The sequence below is a fragment of the Nannospalax galili genome, unplaced genomic scaffold, assembly GCF_000622305.1.
Source record: "Nannospalax galili isolate Female #2095 unplaced genomic scaffold, S.galili_v1.0 scaffold1359, whole genome shotgun sequence".
In the NCBI taxonomy this organism is placed as follows: Eukaryota; Metazoa; Chordata; class Mammalia; order Rodentia; family Spalacidae; genus Nannospalax; species Nannospalax galili.
Window position 1 is genome coordinate 45601 of NW_008342089.1, and position 24860 is coordinate 70460.

Genomic DNA, 24860 nt, shown 5'->3' on the forward strand with positions numbered 1-24860 from the left:
TTGAAGAACATTCATCTGATTTCCATAGTGGCTGTATTAATTAGCATTCCCACCAGCAGTGAGTATGGGTTCCTCTCTCTCTTTTTTTCTTTTTTTGGTCTTTTAGAGACAGGGTCTCCTTGTAGCCCTAGCTGGCTTAGAACTCACTATGTAGACCAGGCTGGCCTCAATCTCACAGAGATCCTCCTGCCTCTGCCTCTCCAGTGCTGGGATTAAAGGTGTGTGCCACCATACCCAGCTTGTTGTCAGATTTCTTGATGATAGTGATTCTAACTGGAGTAAGGTGGTATTTTAAAGTAGTTTTAATTTGCATTTCTCTGATGTCTAGGGATGCTAAACACTTTTTTAAAATAGTTATTGGCCATTTGAGTTTTTTCTTATCTTTCTTTGTTTTTGAATATTGTCTATTCAGTTTATTAGCCTATTTGTTGATTGGCAGTTTTATTGCTTTGGTATTTAGTTTCTGCAGTTCTTTGTAAAATAGATATTAGCCCCGTGTCTGTATAGCTGATAAAGATTTCCCCCCATTCTGTGGGCTCTCTGCTCTGCTGATGGTTTCCTTTACTGGGCAAAAAGTTTTTAATTTAATGTAGTCCCATCTGTTGATACGTGGGGCTAGTTCCTGTTCTATTGAGGATCTATTCAGAAAGTTCTTCCCTACCCCAATGTCTTGAAGAATATTCCCTATGTTTTCATCTAGGAGTTACAGCATTTCAGGTTTTAAATTAAGGTCTTTGATCCATTTTGAATTAATTTTTTAAAATAAAGTAAAAGATATGAATCTAATTATATTCTTTTTTAAAAAATATTTTATTATTTTTATTTTATGTGTATGAGTGTATTGCCAGCATGTAGGTAAGTGCACCCATGTCGTGCAATGCCCGTAGAGGATAGAAGAAGCCATTGCATCCCCTGGAACTGTAGTTACAGACAATTGTTAGCTGCCATGTGGGTGTTGGGATTTGAACCCAGGTCTTCTGCAAGAACAGTGTTCTTAACCACTGAGCCATCTCTCCAATCCCCTGAATCTAATTATATTCTTTTGCAAATGAATGTCTAGTTTTGCTAGTACCATTTGTTAAAATGGCTATTTTTACCCCCAGGGTGTATTTTTGCCTCCTCAAGAATTAGGTGGGCATAGCTTCGTTGGTTTTATTTCTGGGTCCTCTGTTCTGTTCCATTTGTCTACCTGTCTCTTTCTATGCCTGTACCAGGCTGTTTTAATCCCTATTGCTCTGTATATAATTTGAGGTCAGGTATTATGATACCTTCAGCTGTGTTCTTACTCCTTAGGGTTGTTTTTGCTATTTGTGGTCTTCTGTGGTTCAATAAGAATTCCTGGATTGTTTTCTCTGGAATTATAAAATATGACATTGGAATTTTAATAGTTATTACATTAAGTCTGTAGATTAACTTTCATGTTATTATGCTGATCCAGGAGCATGGAAGGTCTTCCCATGGTCTTACCATCTCCTTTAATTTCCTTTTTTAATATTTCAGATCTTCCTTCCTTCCCTCCTCCCTCCCTCCCTTCCCTCCCTCCCTCCTTCCCTCCCTCCCTCCCTCCATCCCTCCCTTCCTTCCTTGCTTCCATCTGTAACCAGATTTATCCCTGAGCCCAGGCAAGGGGAACAGGGCCCATGAATCACAGTATTTCTATGGCAGCCTTTTGTGCCAGTGCCTGCCATCAGTAGGGTAGGCACTGAATTTGACATGGCTGCAGAGATTTTTCTCTTCTTTGGTTAGATGTATTCCTAGGTATTTAATTTGGGGGGCAGCTACTGTGAATGGGATATTTTCCTAATTTCTTTCAGTAAGATTACATTGTTGGTATATGTGAAGGTTATTTTTAAAATTTTTTAATATATTTTTAATTGAGCTTTTGTAATTTCATGTAACAGCTCTTGATCAAATTTAGACCTCCCTCCCCCATCCATGCCTCCCCCATTCCTCTACCGAACCTCATGTATTCCGCCGTTCATGTTAAGTCCTATCCAGTCAAGCATTTTTACCCAAATGTCTTTCAGTATAAATGCATCCACTAGAGTCTAGTCAGCCCATCTAGAGATCCTATGAAAGGCATACTCTCTCTCCCCGAGTAGCAATCAGTCTCCAGTAGTTCTTAGTCTAGTGCTAGCCCACTACCCATTTCTCTCCTCCCCTGTGGGCTCTTGTTTAATTAAGTTGGTGTGGGTCCTATGCTCACTACCACCATTGCCACAAGTTCACACATGCAAGCTTCCAGTGGCTTTGAAAGCCTCTGCTTCCCTGTGTTCATGAACCAGCCCTGGCTCTTACAATCTTTCCACCTTCTTTTCCACAATGGTCCCTGAGCCGTGGGTGGGTGAGGTTTGATATAGGAGTCCTGTCATACACTCTGTAGTCTCTTACTCTTTAAAACTTGGCCAGTTGTGGTTTTCTGTGTGCATCACCACTGTTGTATAAGGAAGCATTACTGGTGAGAGTTGAGGGATACATTAGTTTTCTCTCTATCCCTTGTTCTGCTATGTTCCATGAGCCTTAGGTGTAGAAGTTCAACTGTAGATGTGTCCCCTAGTGCTGGGCATCTCTCAGATGTATGTTTTCTATATCTGACCAGTTGTGCAATTCTGCAGTAGCCTCCATCTGTTGCAAAAAGAAGCTTCTTTGATGAGTGGTGTATGGTATGCTTGTCAGAGTCCTGGCTGGGCAAGTCTGTCTGCCTGATCCTGGAGCCAGGGAAGGTGGCAGTGGGAGGACTGCCTGGGGAGGGACTTGGGCTCTATGGTAGGGTGTTTATCTAGTCTGGGTTAGAAAGCTAGTCCAGGGATCCGAGGTGGAGGAGCTGGTAGGGGACCTTATTTTTTTTCATACTGATTTTGTATCCTGAAACTTTATACTATTTATTAGATCTAGGAGTTTTCCAGTAGATTCTATAGGGTCTTTTATGTATATAATCATGTCACCTGCAAATAGGGATCGTTTGACTTCTTTCTTGTTTTATTTCTTTTATTAATTTTTAAAAATATTTTAATTTTTATTTTATGTGTATGTGTGTATTGTCTGCATGTAGGCAAGTGCACCTGTGTCATGCAATGCCCGCAGAGGGTAGAAGAGGTTGTCAGATCCCCCGGAATTGGAGTTACAGACAGTTGTTAGCTGCCATGTAGGTGCTAGGATTTGAACCCGGGCCTTCTGCAAGAGCAGTCAGTGTTCTTAACCGCTGAGCCATCTCTCCAGCTCCTTTCTTATATTAATTTTATGTCTTTCTCTTTTCTAATTGCCATAGCTAAGAGTGAGCACTATGTTAAATAAGAGGAGCGAGTAGGTAACCTTGTCTCACTTCTGTGTTAGAGAAGATGTTCTCAGTTTGTCTCCATTTCATATAGTGTTTGTTATAGGTGAGTTGTATATAACCTTTATAATTCTGAGTCATTCTCCATCTCTTTCTACCATCTCCAGGTCTTTTATCATGAAGGCATGCTGAACTTTCACAAATGCCTTTTTGGCATCAATCACTGATTATGTGGTTTCTGTCCTTAAGTGTGTTTATATGATATGTTACACTTGTTGATTTGTGTATGTTGAACCAACCTTGCCTTTCTGGGATGAAGCTAGTAGTTGGTCATAATGTATGATCTTCTTAATGTATTCCTGAATTCAGTTTGCGAGTATTTTGTTGAGAATTTTTGCTTTTTTGTTATGTCTTTACCTGTTTTCTTTAAAATTACTTATTATTTTTTATTATTTTATGTATATGAGTATATTGCCTGCATGTAAGTGCACCCGTGTGTTGCAGTGCTTGTGGAGATCAGAAGAGGGTGTCAAGTCCCCTGGAACTGGAGTTACAGATGGTTGTTAGCTGCCATGTGAGTGCTGGGATTTGAACTTGGGTCTTCTGTGAGAGCAGCCAGTGCTGTTAACCACTGAGCCATCTCTCCAACCCTTTACCTGGTTTTTATATCAGAATAATGCTGGCTTTGTAGAATTATTTGATAGTGTTCCTTGGCTTCTATTTCGTAGAACAAGTTAAGAATTAGTTGAGTTCTTCCTTGAAAGTTTGATAAAATTAAGCAGTGAATCCATCTGATCCTAGGCATTTCTTTACTATATCTTTTTTCTCATTGCTATTTGAAATGAATTTGTTTAAGTTATTTATATCTTCTGCTATAATTTTGGCAGATGATATGCATTTAGAAATTCAGCCATTTCTCCTAGGTTTTTCCAGCTTTTTGGAGTATTAAGTTTTCAAAATATTCTTTAATAATGTTCTATATTTCTTTGGAGTCTGTTGTAATGACACCCTTTTTATCTCTAATTTTGTTGATTTGTGCCTTCTACTTTCTTTTTGTCAGACTGGCTACAGGTTTGTCAATCTTAGTGACTTTTTCAAAGAACCATGTCTTTGGTTAATTTTGTGTATTGTTCTTTTAGTCTCTAATTCATTAATTTCTTCCCTAATCTTTATTATTTCTTGCATCTACTGTGATTGGGATTGGATGTTTGCTATTTTTTGAGTCTTGAGGTGTGTCATTAGATCATTTGTTATCTCAGATTTTTAATTATTAATTAATTATTTTAATTTTATGTGTACAAGTGTATTGCCTACATGTATGTGAGTGCACCTGTGTCATGCAATGCCTGGGAGGTCAGAAGAGGGCTTCAGATTCCCTTGGAACTGGAGTTAAGGATGGTTTGTAGCCGCCATGTGGGTACTGGGAATTGAACCTGGGTCCTCTGCAAGAGCAGTTAGTGCTCTTAACTGCTGAGCCATCTCTACAGCCCCTCACATTTTTTTTTTTTCAATGTTGAGTGCTTATTGCGATAAAATTTCCTTTTAGGACTGCCTTGACTGCATCCCAGAGGTTCTGATAGGTTGTGTTCTCATTACTGTTTGCCTCTAGGAGTTTAATTTCTTCTCTCATTCCTTGGATGGCCCTCTGGTCACTTAAAAATGCATTAATTAAGCCGGGCGTGGTGGCGCACGCCTTTAATCCCAGCACTTGGGAGGCAGAGGCAGGTGATCTCTTAAGAGTTCGAGGCCAGCCTGGTCTACATAGTGAGTGCCAGGACAGCTGGGGCTACAGGGAGACCCTGTCTCAAAAAGACAAAAAAAAAAAAAAAAAAAAAAAAAAAAGCATTAATGAATTTTGTGATTTCTGCAGTTTCTCTTAGTGTTGATTTCTACTTTTAGTCTATGGTGGTCTGATAGGACACAAGGAATGATCTTGAGTGCGTGCGTGCTTGCGTGCGTGTGTGTGTGTGTGTAGACTTGATTTGTGTCCTGTGATATTACTAGTTTTGGAGAAGGTTCCATGTGCCACTGGGTGAAATACTCTGTGCATATCAGTAGTCCAGTTGATCCATAGTGTATTGAACACCAAGGTTTTGTTTTGTTTTGTTTTGTTTGAGACTGGGTCTTCCTGTAGTCCTAGCTGATTTGGAACTCACTATGTAGACCAGGCTGGCTTCAATCTCACAGAGATCTGCCTCCCTCTGCTTCCTGAGTGCTGGGATTAAAGGCATGTGCCACCACACCTGGCAAATTTCTTGTCTTTAGTTTGGAAGACCTATCTAAATATGGGTATTGAAGTTGCTCCCTATTATTGTGTCAGGACCTATATGGCTTATTATGCCTTTTAGTGTTTGTTTTATGAAATTAGGGGCTCCAGTATTGGTATATAAATGTCTACAATTGTTATATCTTTTTGATGAATTGTGCCCTTTATTAATAAATGCATCTGACATCCTGACGATGATGTGTCATGGAGGGTTTCTTTGGTCATGTCTATTTGGAGTTCTGTATACCAGAACTCTGTTTGAATGTCTATTTGGGGGAAGTTTTCTTTCATAATTTTGTTAAATAGTCTGTCTCATTTACTTTTATCTCTGTTCCTTCTTCTATGCCATGAATTCTCAGGTTTGGCCTTTGAATGTATCCCAGACTTCTTAGATATTTTGTTCAAGCTCCTTACTTTTTTTCCTTATATATGTCTTTATTAGTGTCTCAACTTTTTCCTCTATCTGAAATTCATTCTTTTGCATGGTCTTGTTAGTTAATGATAGTATCTTCTTGTGGTTTTTATTGGATTGACCCATCTCTTTCATTTCAGATATTTCTGTTTGGCTCCTCTTCAGTGTTTCAATCTCCTTGCTGAATTTTTCCTCCACATTTTGGTCTTTGGCTTCTAATGTTCTGACAGTTTGGTTCAGTTTGGACACTGTCTTGTCAAGGTTTTGGGTAGATTTCCTTAATTCATGGCATCTGTCTATTTGATTCTTCTATAAGATTACTACTTAATTTAAAAAGTAAACTCTGAATTCTTTCTCAGACATTTCAGCTGACTCTGTAGTTGATTGGATTCCTTTATAGGGGAGTTACTCAGTTGGGGATGAGTCACGGTTAGTGATTGTGTCAAATTTTTTGTTATGTTTTGTACATCTGATGGGGTGGGTTTGTCTATCAGTTTTGACTTTCTCTTCTTCGGAGTCTGTTTGGATGTTTGACTTTCTATGACTTTTCCTAGAGGGATATCTGCATGAAATTCAGCTATGGAGACTGATGAAACTTGGTGCTGGTTGTCTAATGGAGTCACTGAGGTAATTCTGTCTTGACTGTGTGCCAACTGGACCAAGGGTGGGGCTACACACTAAGAACTCTGACAACCAGATGGAGTAAAAACCCTGTCATCCCTTGGAGTCTGTAAGCCATCTTAGGGCAGGATACTTAACATCAGATCCAGTGAAGTCTGTGTTCTCTCTGGGGGGCTGTGGTTAGAGCCGTAGGCCAGAAGTAACCTCTAGGACCACAGCAATGTAGAAACATACTCCTGCAGTAACTACTGGAACCTCAGAAGTTAAAAACTCACACTGACCTTAGCAACCACTGGAGTCAAAGCTCCAGTTTCTCAGGAAACCTTGGGCACACTGGCACTGAAGGTTGGGACCTGCATTGAATTCTGAGGCTACTGGGATTAGAGGCCTGGTCCCAGGGTGCTCTCAGGAGACAGGGGCCTAGTCCTGAGGTATTCTCTGAACCCATCAGAGTTGGAGGCATAGACATGCAGTGCTCTCTGGTCTCATCAAAGGCTCTGAAGTTCTTTATGCTTGGCACAAATCCATTGTATTCTGAGAAGATGGAGGAATTGCATGTTCCTTAACTTCACTGGTTCTTCATGTCCCTCAGGTAAGCCTAGGAGAGAAGGTGTGAGGCTTCTAGAGGTAGGAGAGACCTGGGCCTCAGTACTTCTGACCTAAGTTCTCATTGATCTTCCCGCATTTTGGTCTTGCTGTCTCTTCTTCATAGGCCTCAGGGTTCTCTATCCTGAGCCTTTCTGGGATATTGCCAGTGGGTGTGCTTTTTTGTACCCCATTTCTCCACACTTAGTTGAGTGAAAGTAAATAATTCTGGTCCATTAGCTTTCTCCTTTATAACATCTGATCTGGTTGGCACTTCTTTTTCTTCTTCTATTCTTTTGGAAAGCTAGGATTTCCTCTCTCATTTCCTGTCTCTTGTGAGTTTATACCTCTTCTTCCTTCATCGATACTAGAATAGGGCTTGGGCAGTATCCTTGTATGATCAGTATGCCATCAAGAGATTTAGAATTAGCCCAGCATGATGGTGTACACCTTTAATCCTGGCACTTGGGAGGCCAAGGCAGGTGAATCTCTGTGAGTTCAAGGCCAACTTGGTCTACATAGTGAGTTCCAGGCCAGCTGGAGCTACAGGGAGACCCTGCCTCAAAAAGACAAAAAAAAATTGGGCTGGAGAGATGGCTTGGCAGAGGACCCAGGTTTGGTTCCCAGCAACCACATGGTGGCTAATAACCGTTTGTAATTCCAGTTCCAGAGGATCAACACCATCTTCTGACCTCCACAGACATTGCACGGCATGGGTGCACTTACATACATGCAGGCAATACACTCATACACAAAGTAAAAATAATAAATAAAATACTTTTAAAAAGAGAGAGATCTAGAATTACCCAGTGTGGTAGCAAATGCCTTTAATCCTAGCACTCTAGAGGTGGATCTGTTGCATTCAAGGCCAGCCTTGTGTACTTAGTAGTTCCTGGCTAGTCAGGGATACATAGGGAGACCTATCTCAAAAAAAAAAAAGGCTGTTATTTTGACCAGTGACAGTTTCAGTGATGACTCCATAAAGTACAAGAGGAACAAAGCTCAGAAGCTTTAGCAGAATTAAAAATGTCTTCTGTTTACAGCAGGATTCTTAACCAGCCCTCTTTCTCCTTTGCTCCTTTTCTCCCTTACTCTCTGTCTCTATCTTTCCCTCACTCCCTCCCATGCAGGTAGAATGCTTAGAGGTGGTTCTCAGTACACAGCTAATGCAGGCCAAGGTGAAGATGCAGTACCTCCCGATAGGTTTCTCCTGAGATGTGGTACAGGAAACCATTTTGCCTTGAACAGTGGAGTGTCTTTGCTTTAGCCCTGCTGTCGTACCCTGAGGTCTTATTCCCTGGCCCCTTTTATTGGTTGTTAGCCTGAGCCTTTAGCAGCCGAACTATTCATTCAGCCCTCCCCAGCCTCTTTATGTGGAATTATGTCTCCTTTATTTGAATTAGGTTCTGTGAGGTTCTAATATTTGCTTCTTTGAGTACTCAGATAAGAACAACTTAATAGCTTGCCTCTGGAGTCTTCCTGAATTTGTGTTCAATAAGTGTTTATACTATAGAGGTGCTGGTTGAGAGAAAGCCAATAGAGTGACTAAAACATGGTCCTTAGGAGGAGCCTGAAGAGTGATGTCTTTTAGGAGAGGCTGGCTGCTTCAGTGTCAACGCAGCGTGAGGAGTCATGTAGGGATCAAGCTCAAATGGGCTTGATGTGTCCCTGTACTTTTACCCACTCCTCCACTTGTTTGCTGGGCAACTCTAAGGCCCTACAGCATCTGCCTGTGTTCTTCTGGGTTGCGCCTTTGCACCTGTTCTTGTGCTTTTTAGTATGACTAGCTAGCTGAAAGAACATCTCTTTCTGATTCTGCACTTTCAGGGCCCTTGTGAATCTGTCTCACACAAGCACTTGGTGGTTGGTCTTTACTTGGATTGTTTGAGTACCTGCTTATTTTCTTTCTCTCCCATTAAGAGATTAGCTTCTTGTCAGCAGAGTCTCTGTGCTTAGGGCTGGATTCTGGCACCTAACTCAGTGCCTGGCACATGGCTGCTTCTCAGTAGTCATCTGCTAGGAGAGTTAATAAAACAAGTATGAGTGCAGACCAGACACCAGCAGCACCTCTCTGGGCTCTGGAACCTATCTGTTTTAGTCTGCTTCATCCTGGATCAGATGGAGTTCAGATACTATGTCAGAACAAGTGGTATGGCTTTTGTAATGTTTAGCATATTCCATGCAGATTAAGAAAACTGGATCCTGAGGAGGAAGATGATCCCTTTAATAACTACGAAGTTCAGTCGGAAGCCAAACTGGAGAGCTTCTCAAGTATGGGGCCTCATCGATTGTCTTTTGATTCGGCCACGTTTATGGAATCTGGTAGGAATCAGTCATGTGATTGCTCACTGATGGAAATTCTTCCTCTTACCATCCTATAACCTGCGTGGGGTTTGCTCTACAGGATGGTTTCTGGGATGTTTCAAAAGCTTTGGTGAAGGAGCTGCATGTGGTCAGCTGGGAGGTCCAGGTACATACTTGCTGTGCTCCTGAGGCTATGTGTTTGACTGGATTCAGAGGCTTGATTCTGCAAGTTTAATGTGTGTTATCACACATTAATAATAATGTGTGTATATTGTGTACCAGACACTGTACTTTGTGTTTTGTGTGTATTATCTTATTCAGTGCACATGGCAGCACTTGGAGCCATCTTTTGATACCCATGTTAGACATGCAATTTTTGGGAAGCTTGCTTACTACTGGTAAGCACTGGAGCCAGGCACTGAACTATGGTATCTTGACTTCAGCACTGCAGTGTGGCCCCATGTTTAGCTAGATTGACCAGAGGGGAATGGGGGACATACAAGTTGTCTTCTTTCAAAGAGAAAGGAGACTAATCTTGTTCATCTCAGTGAGGTTATTTTCCTTCTCTGGACAGAGAAGCAGGATGTACATGAGTTCCTGATGGAGAACCTGACCAACGGGGGCATCTTGGAGCTGATGATGCGCTACCTGAAGGGCATGGGCCACAAATTCTTGCTGAGGTGGCCACCAGGCCTGGCAGAAGTCGTGCTTAGTGTCTACCACAGCTGGAGGCGGCATAGCACCAGCCTGCCCAACCCATTGCTGAGGGACTGCAGCAACAAGCACATCAAGGTTGGGCTTCTCAAGGGCTAGTGCTACAGTGGGACCAGGAAACAGTGACAGAGTTCTTTAAAGGGTGTGCGGCTGATGTGTTCAGTCCATTTGCTACATATACTTGTGAGTCTAGAATGTAGGCTATTATAGGGTTTGAAGCAGGGAGTCACAGGACCTGCCTTGTGCCGAGAAGATTCCTAGTAGGGGAGAGTGGATATAGGGGGCTGGCAGTAGGCTGCTGCCAGGTGAGTCATGTGATTGATACTATTAGTGACAGCGAAGTGGAGTTGAGCTTCTGGAAGCACAACTTACAAGGTATCTAGACTTGGATAGGAGGAAATGTAAGCCATGGGGAAGGCTTCTTGTGTTGTTTGCTGAGATAGGAGAGAGGGACAGCTGGAAGAAGCTGGGAGAAGGGAAGGGAAACATTTGGCTATATTTGAAATGCCAGGAACTGTTACTAATCTTTTCTTTTTTAAATGTTTTTGTGTGCATGCATAATGTGGGGGCCTTTTGCAGGCTAAGCAAGCACTAACCACAGAGCTACATCCCTAGCTCTATTGATGTTTCTAACAGGTGGGAAAACAGAAGCATAGAGACTAAGTAGAGTGCTTAGGAGAGTGGTAGGGGACTCTAGCACTTGGGCTGAGCCTTTCTCAGCAGTCTGCTGCATTCTGTATCCCAAGCTCCTGCTTTAGTGCCTTCTAGAGCTCAGGGAACACAGGCACTCAGGCCCACCTCACCTGTTGAAGGTAGTGTGCCAGGTGCTGAGGTGGGAGCAAGGGGGAGCCATCAGGGTCCATCAAGTATCTTTCTGGCTGACAGCCTGGCTGGGATTGACAGTGCACTCTTACTTGTCAGACTCTCCTGAGATACTTCTTGGTAGCTTTCATCCACTGGGCCTTTTCTCCCACCAGGAACAGTGTGAATCAGCAGGAGCCAAGGTTTGGACCCTATGAAATAAGGCTATTTCCCATCTGCGCCTGCTGACAATGCCTCATCACTGAGTCCTAGCTTCCTTGAGTGTCCTGGGGATGATGCACCACATGCCTGCTCTTTTAGGACTTGAGTGTTGATAGGTGGATGCCAGTAGTTTGGCCTGGCATATAGTCAGGTGACAGGCCATTTCCTCCACAGGATATGTCTCTTGCTTATCCCAGTCTTACCCATAGGTAGATCCACATGCTTCATTTTTTTTTTTTTTTTCAATTCCTGGGAAATAGCCACCAATTATCACTTAGGAAATAGAAAGCAGGTAGAAGGAAGAATTATGTTTTCATCAGAAAGTAAGTTTTAGGGTTGGTTGAGGTGGCTCAGCAGGTAAAAGTACTTGCCATGCAAGCCGTAGTGACCTGAGTTTAATCCCCAGAACCCATGTACAGATGAAAGGAAAGGACCAATTTCACAGAGTTGTTCTCTGACCTCCACATGCATCAGACACATATACTCACATACACACTTACACAATAATAATAAATAATAAAAAGAAATAAATAAGGGCTGGGTGGGCATGGTGGTACATGCCTTTAATCTCAGCACTCAGGAGGCAGAGGTAGGCAGATCTCTGTGAGTTCAAGGTCAACGTGGTCTACATAGTGAGTTCCAAATCAGCAAGGCTACATAGTGAGACCCTGTCTCAAAAAGCAGACATCAACAAAAAATTTTAAGTTTAAAAAAGTAAATTTTGGGATTGAGCATATAGCTCAGTTGATAGTGTTTACCTAGCATACACAAAGCTCTGGGTTTGATCTCCAGCTCTAAGACAATTGAATGTGATAGTACGTGCCTGTAATCCTAGCACTTGGAGGGTAGGAACAAGAGGTTCAGGAGTTCATGGTTATCCTTTGCTACATAGTGAGTTCAGGGCCAAACTTAGGATACAGAGACCATGCCCCTCCTCTCAAAAGTAAATTTTAGTTTAGTCGCCTCATGCTTTGACAAATTTTTGTGATTTTATTTCTGATTTTCCTGTGCCTGTTCTGCAGGACATGATGCTGATGTCTCTTTCCTGCATGGAACTCCAGCTGGACCAGTGGCTACTGACCAAAGGCAGAAGCTCTACAGGTAGTAGATGCCTGTGTTCTTGGCATGGTGATTTCTGAACCCCAGTAGGCTAGAGGAAGCAGAAGCAGGGAGACTGGGTCATGGAATTCAGTGGTCATCTTTTCTGAGATGGCATTTCAGTTTTAGAGAAATCTGATACTTAGGAGGTGACTAGCAGCAGAAGGAGCAATAATCTTGCCTATTTTTATTGTTCCATGGGATTAAAGGAAGTGGGATCTCAGCTTTGGAGTGACTGCTCAATGCTGTATGGTCTCAAGTAATTTTCTCAGGTGATATGGACCATTCTGACTTTTAAATTTCACCTGGTAAACTGCAGATAAGCTCAAAGTTCAGTCTGTAACATAAGTGGTCCTCTTCCTCCCGGCTCTCAGGTTCTCTGCATCTGTTCCTCATGGGTCTGATATATGTTGCCTGCTGCTCAGGGGGCTTCTAAGTCTCTGAGGAACTCCATACCTAACCTTGGAGACTAAAAGCTACTTTGGGGAGGGCTAAAGGTGGCTTCTGGGGAGCCAAAGAGTATTTGGATGCTATACATGAGGGTGTCTTGTTGGCCTAATGGTTTTTAGTGTCTCCTCGGAACTGCCCTGCTGGTGTGGTGACAGGCAGGTTTGGGCCTGATTTCCCGGGAACCCACTGCCTGGGTGACCTCCTGCAGCTGTCATTTGCCTCATCCCAACGAGACCTGTTTGAGGATGGCTGGTTGGAGTTTGTTGTCCGTGTTTACTGGCTGAAGGCTCGTTTCTTGGCACTGCAGGTTGGTTCCATGGTCAGAACATGCCCTAGCACCTGGCAGGGATGGCAGAGAATTGGCCATATTGAGGACACATACATACATAATTCCTTCCCAGGCCACCGGGCTGGGGATGAAGAAGTGGGACATGGTCAGGAATTGCCATCATGTCAGAAGTCTGAGCATGGCCACCAGTGTGTAAAGCCACAGAGCTCTGGAAGGGAATCTCCTTGTCCTCTACTCAAGATTGCCTTGGTTGACTATTTATGTTGACCATTTCCTGAGAAAGTGTAAGCAAATACAGGAATAGAAGCAGAACTTTCCAAAAGGAACTTTTTTTTTTTTTTTTGTTCACGATTGGTACTTGGTGCAGTGGTAGAATGTAGATGGCTTGGACTCAGCAGCAGCAGATCAATCTGAGGGAAACAACAGTGTTTAACATGAAGAATGTCAGTTCTAGAATTGGGACAGGCCTTGATTTTAACTCTTGGTCTGTCAGACACCTGGCCTTCCTCAGGTGGCATTGGTGTCTTCACCTATAACATGAGGTTAATGATAATTTGTCTCACAGAGTTGTGATGTGGATTATTCATTTACCTACTCATTCAACAAATATTTGTTTTGCCCCATTTATGTGCTAAGTCCTTTTTGGTGAATATAGCAATAATTGGATTAAAACCTTAGCTCATTGGCCCTGGCACATGTCTATAATCTCAGCACTTAGAAGACTACAAGTTTAAGTCCAGTCTGTACTACATAGTATCAGATCAGACCCTGTCTCAAAAGACCAAACACACAAAAACTACCTTAAGGGCATCCACAATCTAGTGAGATCAGGACTATAAGGCACCTGGAACAACACAGTTAGTTCTCTGATTTTTACCCCTGTTTTTTGGTTTTCCTTCTGACCAGGGAGACATGGAGCAAGCCCTGGAGAACTATGACATCTGTACAGAAATGCTCCAGAGCTCTAGTGCCATCCAGGCAGAGGCTGGGGCTGAGCATAGGAACATTGTCATCCGGCTGCCCAACCTTCACAATGACTCTGTTGTTTCTCTGGAGGAGGTAAATGGGAGTTCTTAATGGTGTTTTCTTGGTCAAAGATTTATTCTGAGTGGGTCAGTCAGACCCTCACTAACCTGTTCCTTAGAATAAGAACGTTGACTACCTGCTGAGTAAGAGATCCTAGAAAGGGAAACAGCTCTGGCACACTAGAGTCTCACAGGCTTCTTGATGTTATACTCATCAATGGGAAGCTTGTTCAGCCAGCAGGTGGGGAAGCCTGTACCAGCATGGTTTAGAAGTAGTTATTGCTCAGCTCTCCTGTTGTATGTGGTGGCAACCATTGGAGAACTGGAGGGAAATGCAGCCTTGCAGACCACTGCTGATCTGGCAGTGGGGCTGCAAGAACATTGCACAGTGTCTGTGCCAGGCTTCCTCTGGAGGGCACTCTTCTCACTTTACTGCCTCTGCTCTGCCAGAGTGGCAGTTCTGCATCTGTGATGTATCCACATGGCTAAAAGTAGTCTCTAGATTCTTCAAGATTTGTTTCAGGGTAAGACCAGGTGCTCAGTTGCCTATGTGTCAGGGATGCATTAGGCCATATATGAAGAAGGGGCTCTGGATCAATCGTGTATGTCAGCCCCTGGCTCAGTCTTTGGCAGCCTGGCAGTTCATGGTTCTCCAAGTCTGGTTTGCTGAACTATGACCATGAGGCTTTCACACTGTTCTGACAGATGCCATTCTGGAGCACCTCTGCTTCTGCAGTGGTTTAGGGGTTTAAATGAGTTTGCTTTTAAAGAATTGAATGGCTTGGCAGTAATGAATTTTTGAAGGAGTGTGCACATTGTGTGAACACTGGTGTATTAAGGGAGAGCCCTAGTATATTTTGCTGGGGTGGGATGCTAGAGTCTAGTCTTGTCTTTCTCATCTGGATGGGATGAATCAAACTTTGACCCAATTCAGGGAGGAGATAAAGGGCTTGCCATCAGGCAACATTTCTGGACCTTTTTCAGATTGATAAGAACCTGAAGTCCTTGGAAAGATGCCAATCCCTGGAAGAGATTCAGCGGCTATTTGAGGCAGGTGACTACAAGGCTGTGGTGCGTCTGCTTCGGCCCACTTTATGTACCAGTGGATTTGATCGGGCCAAACACCTGGAATTTATGACTTCCATTCCTGAGAGGCCTGCCCAGCTGCTTCTGCTGCAGGTGTGTGCTCTCTCCTTGGGTTCCCATACATGTTTATACTGTCTTTACTTGAGTATGTGTGTGTTTTCTGGAAGTTCTGAGATAGCCCTTGAAAACACAAACCTAGAAGGAAAATGTGGGGAGAGTCTGGTGTACCTCTAGGACGGCACTAGACAGTGGATTCGGTCAAGATTGGGAGAATGTTATACTTTAGGAGTTCAGATTCTAGTAATATATGTGACTCACGGTGAGCCCACACTTGCCTGAACTTCTGCATGGCAGAGGAGGAAAGAATGGTCAGGGCATCATCTACACATCCACTCGTACTCATTTGTTCATCTCTGTTTTTATTGTTTGTTTGTTTGTTTTTGTCTTTTTGAGATAGGATCTCCTTGTAGCCCCAGCTGACCTGGAATTCGATACGTAGACTAGGCTGGCCTCGAACTCACAGGGATTAAAGGCATGTGCCACCATGCCCGGCTTTGTTTTTATTGTTTTTTAATTTAACTTCAAGTAGATATAAAACGGATATGTATACAATGTAGAATCCAAATAATGCCAGGTGTGGTGGCACATGCCTTTAATCCCAGCACAGGCAGAGGCGGGAGGATCTCTGTGAGATTGAGACCAGCCTGGTCTATATAGCAAGTTCCAGACCAGCTGGGGCTACAGGGAGACCTGGGCTCAAAACAAACAAAAAGAATCAAGATAAAACACAGACCTATTTATGACTGCATAGTTGAAGAAGAAAAGCACCAGCATTGTTTTTGAAGCTGCATGTACCCTCCTGACTCCCTTTATGCTCTGTTCTTTAGGAAGTAATTGCTTTTTGAGAGCCTGGGCCCTGGGGTTACTTACCTCCATTCTTCATCTCTAGGATGGTGGTGGTTAGTGTTACCACTTCATAGGTCTGTTGTGGAGATTATACAAGTTAATACAACATACAAGTTAATGTATGTTGACACTGTGCCTAGCACATAGCAAGCAGCATGGAGGTGCCCCCATCATTACTACCACCAACCTCTGTTCTGAATTGGACAGAGACAAACACAAATGATAGTAATGTTCTAGGTGGCAAATCTGGAATCCTGGCCTTTTATGGTTCATGCATTAATCACAGTATGCACATTAATTACTAGATCCTTCTCTTTCAGTTTGGAGAGTCCAGCCATATCCCAGCTTTTTATTCATATAACATGCAGCATTTTAATCATTAACTTTCTAGGACTGGGAAATACCTAAGAGGTGCCGCTGTGTGAACAAACGAGGAGGCATCTCAGCCATGGTAGAAAGGGAGGAAAGGTGAAGGTTTGGAGAGGGTGAAGAAGGGAAGAGGCAGGCTTTAGCTCCTGGCCTAGGAGGTCAGACAGGACTTTGCTGAGACCAAGTGAAATGTGTCCAGTCTCAATCATCATGGCAGGCTGCCTAGAGTGGCAGTCTGTGGAGTAATAACCACTGATGAAGGAACCAGGACATCTGAATGGCAAGCAGGAGGGAAGAGTTCAGCCTGCTCCAATTGTGAGATGGCTCTAATGTTCAGATGTTGTCTTGTTCCTGCCAGTGACATCATCAACTACTAGATGTAGCAGGAAGCTCCTTACTGGGGGAGGGGCATAGAACTGTGCTGAGGCCTAGGCTTTGTGGTATGTAAGCTCCCACTTCTGAGAACAAGTAATTTCTAGCTGTTGCTCAGTTTCCTATTGAGAGTGTTTTCTTACTACTTGGAATGATTTTTTAAAAAAATTTTTTTTAATTAAAGATACTCTATTTCTCATTTAATCATGCAAAAATTTTTTTGCCAATATGTTGTTTGTTATTAAATCATAGCTTTCATTGTTGTTTTGTTTGTTTTTATATACAAAAATTCTGTTTTTATTTTGTCAAAATCTTTTCATATTTGCAAATGGTTATGATTTTGTTCATTGTGGTTTTGTTTCTTATTCTTAGATAACCTTTCCTAGACTGGACAAGTGCTCATCTCACTGTTATTTACACACAGGACTTGAACTCCTGCAAGCATCTGATGTGGTCAGAGGAAGGCTGCAGTGTTCTAAAGGGGAGGCAGGCGGGAGGTACACCAGCAAAGACAAAAGGAGATTTGTCCTCACTTGCCTCTAGCAGTGTTCATGTTTTATGTTTTACATGTTTTGACATGCTTCCTTTGGCTTCTCTGGAGTGGGGGTTGAACTTGGAATCCTCCCTAAATCTCCCAATTTAGGCAAGTTGCCTTTTGTGTTCCTCAGTATAATGAACACATTCTTGTTGAGTCAATTCTTGGCTGTTAATATTTTTGAGTTGTTAATTATACTTCTGTGTATTGGTGGTTTATGAAAACACCGTTGCTTTTTGCTTGTTTGTTTTAAACCCCATCTCTTCATGGAATTCCCATTATTTTTTACTGTTTTCTGATTGTTTTGTTTTGTTTGGGTTTGTGGTAATGTTACCCACAGAGGGTGGTAATTTGGTCTCCACATTAGTTGGCAATTAGTCTTGTTTTTTGTTCTTCTGGTCTTGAGACTTGTGTCCTATTAGAGCATTATTGGTGGATCCTTGTCTTTTCCTGGCTTTGACAGAATCTGGATGAAGTGTGAGGCCTGTTGTCCTCATCTGCCTCTTGTGTGTTCAGTGTTTTGATGAGGAGGGACCATCTTGAATTTTGGATCCTATGCATAATCCTCTGTAGGTACTTCCCACCTCAGTGGTCTCCTATTTCAGGAGACTGCTTTCTCCAAAGAAACAAAGGTGCTCTTTCCTGACAATTAGGGTAGATAAATTGGGAGAAAGTTTTATGTTCAAATTTTGTAATATGCTCCATAGGCATTTCTACTCCTATGTTTGTTAAATGCTACCTCAGAGAATAACAACTGTACATGGGGAACTGGACAAGAGCTGCTACCAGCCTGGGCTGTGATGAGGTCAGAGCCAGATGGGCACAGGGAAGGCAGTGCTTCCTGCTAGCCCACAAATAGTCAGTCAGATCTCTGAAGTCATAGACAATCTGTTTCTTCATGCACCAACCATTATGAGAGTCAATATCCCTGGTGTTTAAATGGGTTGTATTTAAGCCTCCCCCTGCCCCAACAAAGGAGCTCCGTAGAAAGTTGATGGCTTCTGTAGAAGCAGTTTTAAAATAGAAGTAATAGCTCTCTTTGTGTTTTGAGAGCTATCCATGTACTAGGCACTGTGCTGAGTAGGATGTGTATATCAGCTCATTGAATACTCATGGAGTACTGTCATGGCTGAGGCTAAGAGGAGCTTAGCCCCTTGGCCCCACATGGGCATTGGGGAAGAGACTCACAGAATAATGACTTTAGCAGTACTTGGCCAGCTGTCCTTTCTGTTGCCTCAGCTCATGCCTTCCCTAGCATACTGCCCCTCCCCTGCTGAGTCCCCCCACGCCATGTCCCATGGAGGGACATGATGCATTAAGGCAGAGGTGAGAGGAGTTAGAGTCACTCTGTCTCTGCCTTGCTACTTGCCAACTCTTGGCCTCATTCCCAGAGTCCCAGCTTTATGAATGAGGAAGTTCAGGCTCAAAGGTATAAAGCATTTTTCTAAAAGCTCCCAGACTAGTAGCTTCTTGTACTGCCATTGCACCCAAATTACTGGCTGTCTTCCCAGATGCCCTAAGGCTATGTGGAGCCTTGGTTGCTCTGGGGAACTTCTTTTCTTTTGCACCATCCCTTGCTTCTTTCTAATCTCTGGCCTAAGATCCAATCCAGTATGCTGAGCTTACTGCACACCTTTCGTTGTGCTTCTTCCTGTGCTTAGGACTCATTGCTCCGGCTGAAGGACCACAATCAGTGTTTTGAATGCTCTGATGTGGCTCTGAATGAAGCTGTCCAGCAGATGGTGAACTCAAGTGAGCCTGCAGCCAAGGAAGAATGGGTAGCCACAGTGACCCAGTTGCTGCTAGGCATTGAGCAGACACTCTCTTCAGACAGCAGTGGCAGCATCCTAAAGGAATCATCCTCCACAAATGGCCTTGTCCGGCTCACCAACAACCTCATTCAGGTAACTCCTCACTGTTTTTACAGCCCCAGCAGGTGTGTCACTCTGATAGTCCCTTCTGTTCACTGATACGTATTAGGAGTTAGGCATCCCCAAAGGGACACATTGGCCTTTCTGGCTGGAACTTTGGAGTTTGAGGAGGTAGCTATGCCCAGACTGAAAACCTCCTGGGAACTGGTTGGTCTAGGAAAAGGTTGAGATGATATAGCACATGGTGTGACAAGGTTCCCTAAGAAAGGGTTATTCCAGAAGGGCAGAAACAGGCTCAGAGAGGACACACAGTCTGCCTTTTGTGAGCCAGAGGAGAGTGGGACTTGAAGTCTAGGCCTGGCTCCAGACTGGGGTTCTGTACTCCCCATACCACCCTAGCACTTCCAGCTAAGGGGTGGCCCTTCAAGCCAAGGATTAACCACATCACCCTGTGTCACTAAAGTATGCTTGAGGCAAAGAACCTTCGTTTCAGTGTCCTATGCTATCTTCCCAGATCCTACTCTGACCATGAGTAAGTCCTGCCAGACCACATCATTCACTCCTCTAGTTCTTATTTCTGTCCTCCATTTCCTTGTTCAGCCATAGTCTAGGTCATTCCATCTCTTACATGAACTGTGACAACACATGCCTTATATCCTTCCTACACTTTATACCTTTCCACCCCAGCCACCACTCTGCCACAGAGGCACCTTTCAAAATCTGAAATACGAATGTCTCCTCCCTTCCTTAAATGCTTCACATTCTCTCTGGGTAGTGTGCCAAGGTACACTGATCCCCACCTTCTCCTCCTCTTCCATTTTGTTGGCTTAAGCCATTCTGGGCCACCCTTGGGTTCTTGCCTGTGAGTGTGTCCTCTGCCATCTTGCTCTGCCCTCTCAGGGTGTTAGGCTCATCACAGCCATTTACCTGGAAACCTTCTTTCAAAGACTTGCCTCTGTCTGCACCATTCTTTCTCTGAGACTTATGTGCTGCTGTGCCTGCTTTCCTGGTGGCGTCTGTAAGATTCACAGCTCTCATGTAGCTTTTCCGTGCCTCTCTTCCCCTGGTCTGTTAGCTCCCCATGCCATGTTCAGCAACTGAATGTGGCGTGAGGGAGGATCATGACTGTTATTAGTACTGTGGAACTCTGGTGATGTGCTGGGGTGCTGCTAGGTGAATTTTTCTACGTTAGAGTGGTAGGGGTGGGCAGACCATATGCCTCACCTCTCCCAGAAGGCACTGCATTACAGGGTCTTCTTAGGAGGGTTGGGGCAGGACACACCTTGCTGTGATACATTGGTCCCCTTTGCCAGGTCATTGACTGCAGCATGGCTGTACAAGAGGAGCCCAAGGAGCCCCATGTTTCCTCAGTGGTGCCCTGGATCATTCTACACAGGATCATCTGGCAGGAAGAAGACACCTTTCGCTCCCTGTGCCAACAGCAGCAGCTCCAGAACCCAGCAGAGGAAGGTATGCTAGCAGTGGGTTTGGTGGAATGGGCCTGGTACTAGTCACTTTTCTGTTGCTGTGACAAAACACCATGACCAAGGCAACTTCTTGAAGGAAGAGTTTATTTGGGCTTATGGTTTCAGAAGGATAGGAGTCCTTCATGGCGGAGAATCATGGCAGCAAGGAGCTGGAAACTCTGAGCTTGCATCTTGAACCACAAACACAGGCACAGAGTGAACTGGAAGTGGGGCAAGGCAGTGTACCCTCAAAGATGCCCCATGGCACTCTTCCTCTAGCAAGGCTACACCTTAAGATTTCATGACCTCCTAAACAGTGCTGTGAACTGGGGACAAAATGATTGGATACTTGAGCCTATGGAGGACATTTCTAACAGACCACAGACCCTAACTCACCTGTCCTTGCCCATATCCTGTGTGGCAGGGTCCTAAGGCCTTATGCAGATACTTTGAGTGGGTTTGGGGCTCTGTGGGACTGAGGCAGAGGCTTCCCTGTTCTTCCTTGGGAAACTTACTGAGTGGTAGGGCTTATGACTTGGTAGGTGGAAGCACAGAGGGATTGACAGTGGGGTGAGTTCTTCAAGGAATGCTTGCAGTGCCTGGTACTGCTTTCCCCTTCAATCCCCATGGCAGCCCTGAGGCATAGGAAGCCAAGTGGTGCAAGCCTGGGTTCCACAGCTTCTTGGCTGTATGACTTTGGACAGTTCGTATAACCATGGCCTCTGTTTTCTCTTATCTATACTGAGAATAATGGTTCCTACCTCAGAGAGTTGTCCCAAGAGGAAAGTGAAATGTGAAGCCACGATGCATCACAGCCTATCAATGCCTGTGAGTTGTTGAGTAGACTACAAATCGAGAAGTTTGGGATCCTTAATGGCGATGGCATTTAGCTATAGTCAACACTGGCTGAAAATACGATGAATGATGAATTTAACTGCATCATAACAGCTAAGTGACAAGCTAAATGACAACATAAACATTGGGTAGAGTTCTAAAAATAGATTTTTTTTTTTTTTTTTAAAACAAGTAGAGCAGCTTTGCATTCATTTGGGATTTTTGTTTTCTTGTGTTTGCTATCCAATCGTGGCTTGTATATGTCTACTTTTTTAAAAGTTGAGGCACTGCATACATTTGGGGATTTGTGACACTAACTTTATTGGGGATTTTTCTTTAGTAATTTGTAAAATAAGAAAAATGGAAAGAAAGAAAAATCACCCCTATTCTACCTGTCCAGAATTAACATAATGAATTCATTCCTTGTCTGTAATTTTGTTTGCTCTTTAACTGTTTCTCAGCTACTCACTCTATACATCAGGCCTCTGAACAAGACCCCTCTGGTCTTGACTGGCTCATGGTCATGGGAGACAGGTAAGATTTCTGAGAGCATCAGGCCAGAGAATCCAGCTAAGAGGATGGTATCTGAGCCTCTCCCAGGTGGTGGTAGAGTAGGGTAAGAACTGATGGAAGAGCAGAAAAGGATGCTGGGGAGGTGGAGCTGAGGGGGTAGGGACACAGGTAGTGCAGAAGAGACCTGGAGTGTGTGGGTTTATACAGCACAGTTCCAGATTATGAAAGACAGATTTTGTAAGACTCTTCTGGTTCTCCATCACCCAGTCTTCATAATGCCAATACAAAGTGCACCCTCTAGTGAGCTGTGCCACTTGTTTAGTTCCTGGGAACACCACAATGTTTCTTTCTTGCAGGTCATGCTGTGGGGAACACCTTACACAGATCCTTTTGCTCAATTGATATTCTTAGTATAATTTTCTGGGAATGAATGTCTTAGCGCGATTGACAAATAGTTCTTCATTGTATTTCAAAAAAGATTTTAGTAGTGAAAAAATGTAACTATGAATGTCTATTATTTTTCTCATAAAAATGTAAATTGGTTATGCAAAAATAGTTTTTGAAAAGTTACCAGCAGGTTAACAAGGAAAGAAGAACTAATTCTTCAGCTTAGAAAAGCACACGCAGAAGAGATAGGCCACGGCTTTGCTCTGTTCCTCCCATCTGTTCCCAGTCAGGTCAACTGACGGGTCATGATAAGTGGACCAAATTCTGGGACAGAAACCCAATGTGCTCTCATTTGTAGAGAGATGGATGATAGAGAAACCCCTTGGCCTTAACAGAGGAAGGCAGGGTGAGGGTCCTGCCATCTTCCTGTGACCAGACTGAGCTCAAAAGAAGTAGATCAAGGATTAAACACACTTCTTGCTGAGTGCAGAGAGGCCTTGTAAAATCTTGCAAGCAGACACTGAAACAAGGTTTATTAGACACCAATGACTTGTGAGAAGAAGCAGGATTAGGAGAAGCAGAGGGAGAAGTTAAACTTGTAATGCTGGGTTGACAAAACCTTGGCTAGCCTGGCAGGGAACACCTATTAGAGCTGCCTTACCATGTTATTGAGGTAACCAGGCTTTTATACTCCCACCTCATCTAGTCACTGGATATGGGCTCCTGTAGGAAGTGCATGGCCTCAGGTGCAGTAAGTCCTGTAACTGGTGGACCCCAAAGGAACTGACAACTGGAGATAGCAAGTCCTGCCCTATGGGGAATCTGAGAGAGGGAGAGTAAAACCTAAGCTCTTCCTTCTGCTTCTTGCAGACATGGGAGAATTAAAATTGTAGTTTTAAGGAAAAGACAAGCAGAGCTTATGTAGGAGAGTACCTCAGAAAATTCATGATTTGTAAGAGCACTTAGTAGAGAAGTTGTCCAGGCAACCATAAAAAGGAGAAAAATGCCTTATTAAACATGCTGACAATGTCGCTAGCATGGCCCCAGGGGTGAGGAAGAGTGACTAAGATGCAAAAAACAGATGAACTCAGCTTGAAAGAAAACAAACACCAAGGATGAGAAGAAAAGCCCCTGTCAGTGGTTTGCACAGTAAATATTGTATAAAAAAAATTTAGGTGAGCGGGATGGAGAGATGGCTCAGCAGTTAAGAGCGCATAGTCTTGCAGAGGAACCAGGGTTTGGTTCCTAGCACCCACGTTGGGCAGCTGACAACTGCCCATAACTCCAGCTCCAGGGAATCTGCTGCCCTTTCTTGGCCTCTGTAAGCATGTATGCTCATATGCACATACCCATATAGACACACACACATAGTTAAAAATAAAATATTTTTTTTTAATTGGAGGTGATTTAAACAGAATGAAATGAAAAAGTATACAGAACTGAGGAAAATCCTGTAAACCAGATCTCACCTTTATAAACTCATAAACCTAAACAGCAAGGAACAGAATGAATATAACTAAAACAGAAATAAATGAATGCAGTTGAACATTCAAAGTACTATTGGAAGATGCTAAGAGATGGAGGACAGAGATGGCTTAGTATAAGTACAAGTGACACCCCTGATGGACAGCCTTCCAGAAATGATATGGGAGCAGTCATCCCACTGTCAAATTGGACATATCTATTAATGTAGTTCAAGTGGAATTTGGAGATTCTAAATGTACAGTAGGTATCAAGAGAATTGACATATAACCCATCAATATATATGAAGCACATCCTGATTAAACATACTTTTAAAGGATAAGAATTCTGTAGACTTCTGCTGAGTATGGTGGTGTATACCTTTGATCCCAGCACTTGTGAGGCAGAGACAGGCAGATCTCAAGTTGGCCAGCTTGATCTACATAGTTATAGGCCAGCCAGGGCTTCATAGTGAGATTTTGTCTCAAAAAAAAAAAAAAAAAAAGTTGCAAGAGAGCATCTGGGGCAATCATGGTTTCAGAAAAGAACTAAGATGTTATAAGCCTGTAATCTCTAATGTGTATAATGGAGGAAGGATAAAGTATTACAAGCTAACCATGGATTTTGTCTAATGATTAGTGGTTTGTTGTTGTTATTGTTTATTTGGTTTGAGGATTTTGAGACAGGGTCTTGCTATAGCCTAGGATGGGCTCAAATTTGGAGAGTGCCTTAATGTCTTTGAAAATGGAAACCAGAGGCTGGAGAGATAACTAGGGTTAAGAGTATATACTTCTCTTACAGAGGACTCAAATGAGTTCGGTTCCCACATCAGGCAGTTCTTAACCAACTTTAACTCTACCTCCAAGGGATCTGACAACCTCTTCTGACCTCCATGGACACCGAACTTATGTGGTATACACACATACACACACACACATACACACGCGCGCGCACACACACACACACACACACACACAAATAAAGGTAAACTTTCTAAAT

At 43.3% G+C, this 24860-nt stretch overlaps 1 protein-coding gene and 1 non-coding gene across 2 annotated transcripts in view; one reads left to right on the top strand and one right to left on the bottom strand.

Moving 5' to 3' along the window:
- Positions 1-24860, top strand: part of Cabin1 (calcineurin binding protein 1) — a 166664-nt gene that overhangs the window by 32768 nt on the left and 109036 nt on the right. Inside the window, exons 11-18 of the mRNA XM_029565813.1 lie at positions 9344-9480; positions 10037-10254; positions 12222-12300; positions 12867-13054; positions 13943-14095; positions 15046-15240; positions 18991-19233; positions 20514-20670. Coding sequence (XP_029421673.1) covers positions 9344-9480; positions 10037-10254; positions 12222-12300; positions 12867-13054; positions 13943-14095; positions 15046-15240; positions 18991-19233; positions 20514-20670 — 1370 coding nt within the window. The remainder of the gene's footprint in view (positions 1-9343; positions 9481-10036; positions 10255-12221; positions 12301-12866; positions 13055-13942; positions 14096-15045; positions 15241-18990; positions 19234-20513; positions 20671-24860) is intronic.
- Positions 1589-1722, bottom strand: LOC115071227. The gene has a single exon (XR_003850327.1). It is a non-coding gene; the product is annotated as a small nucleolar RNA SNORA5 (small nucleolar RNA).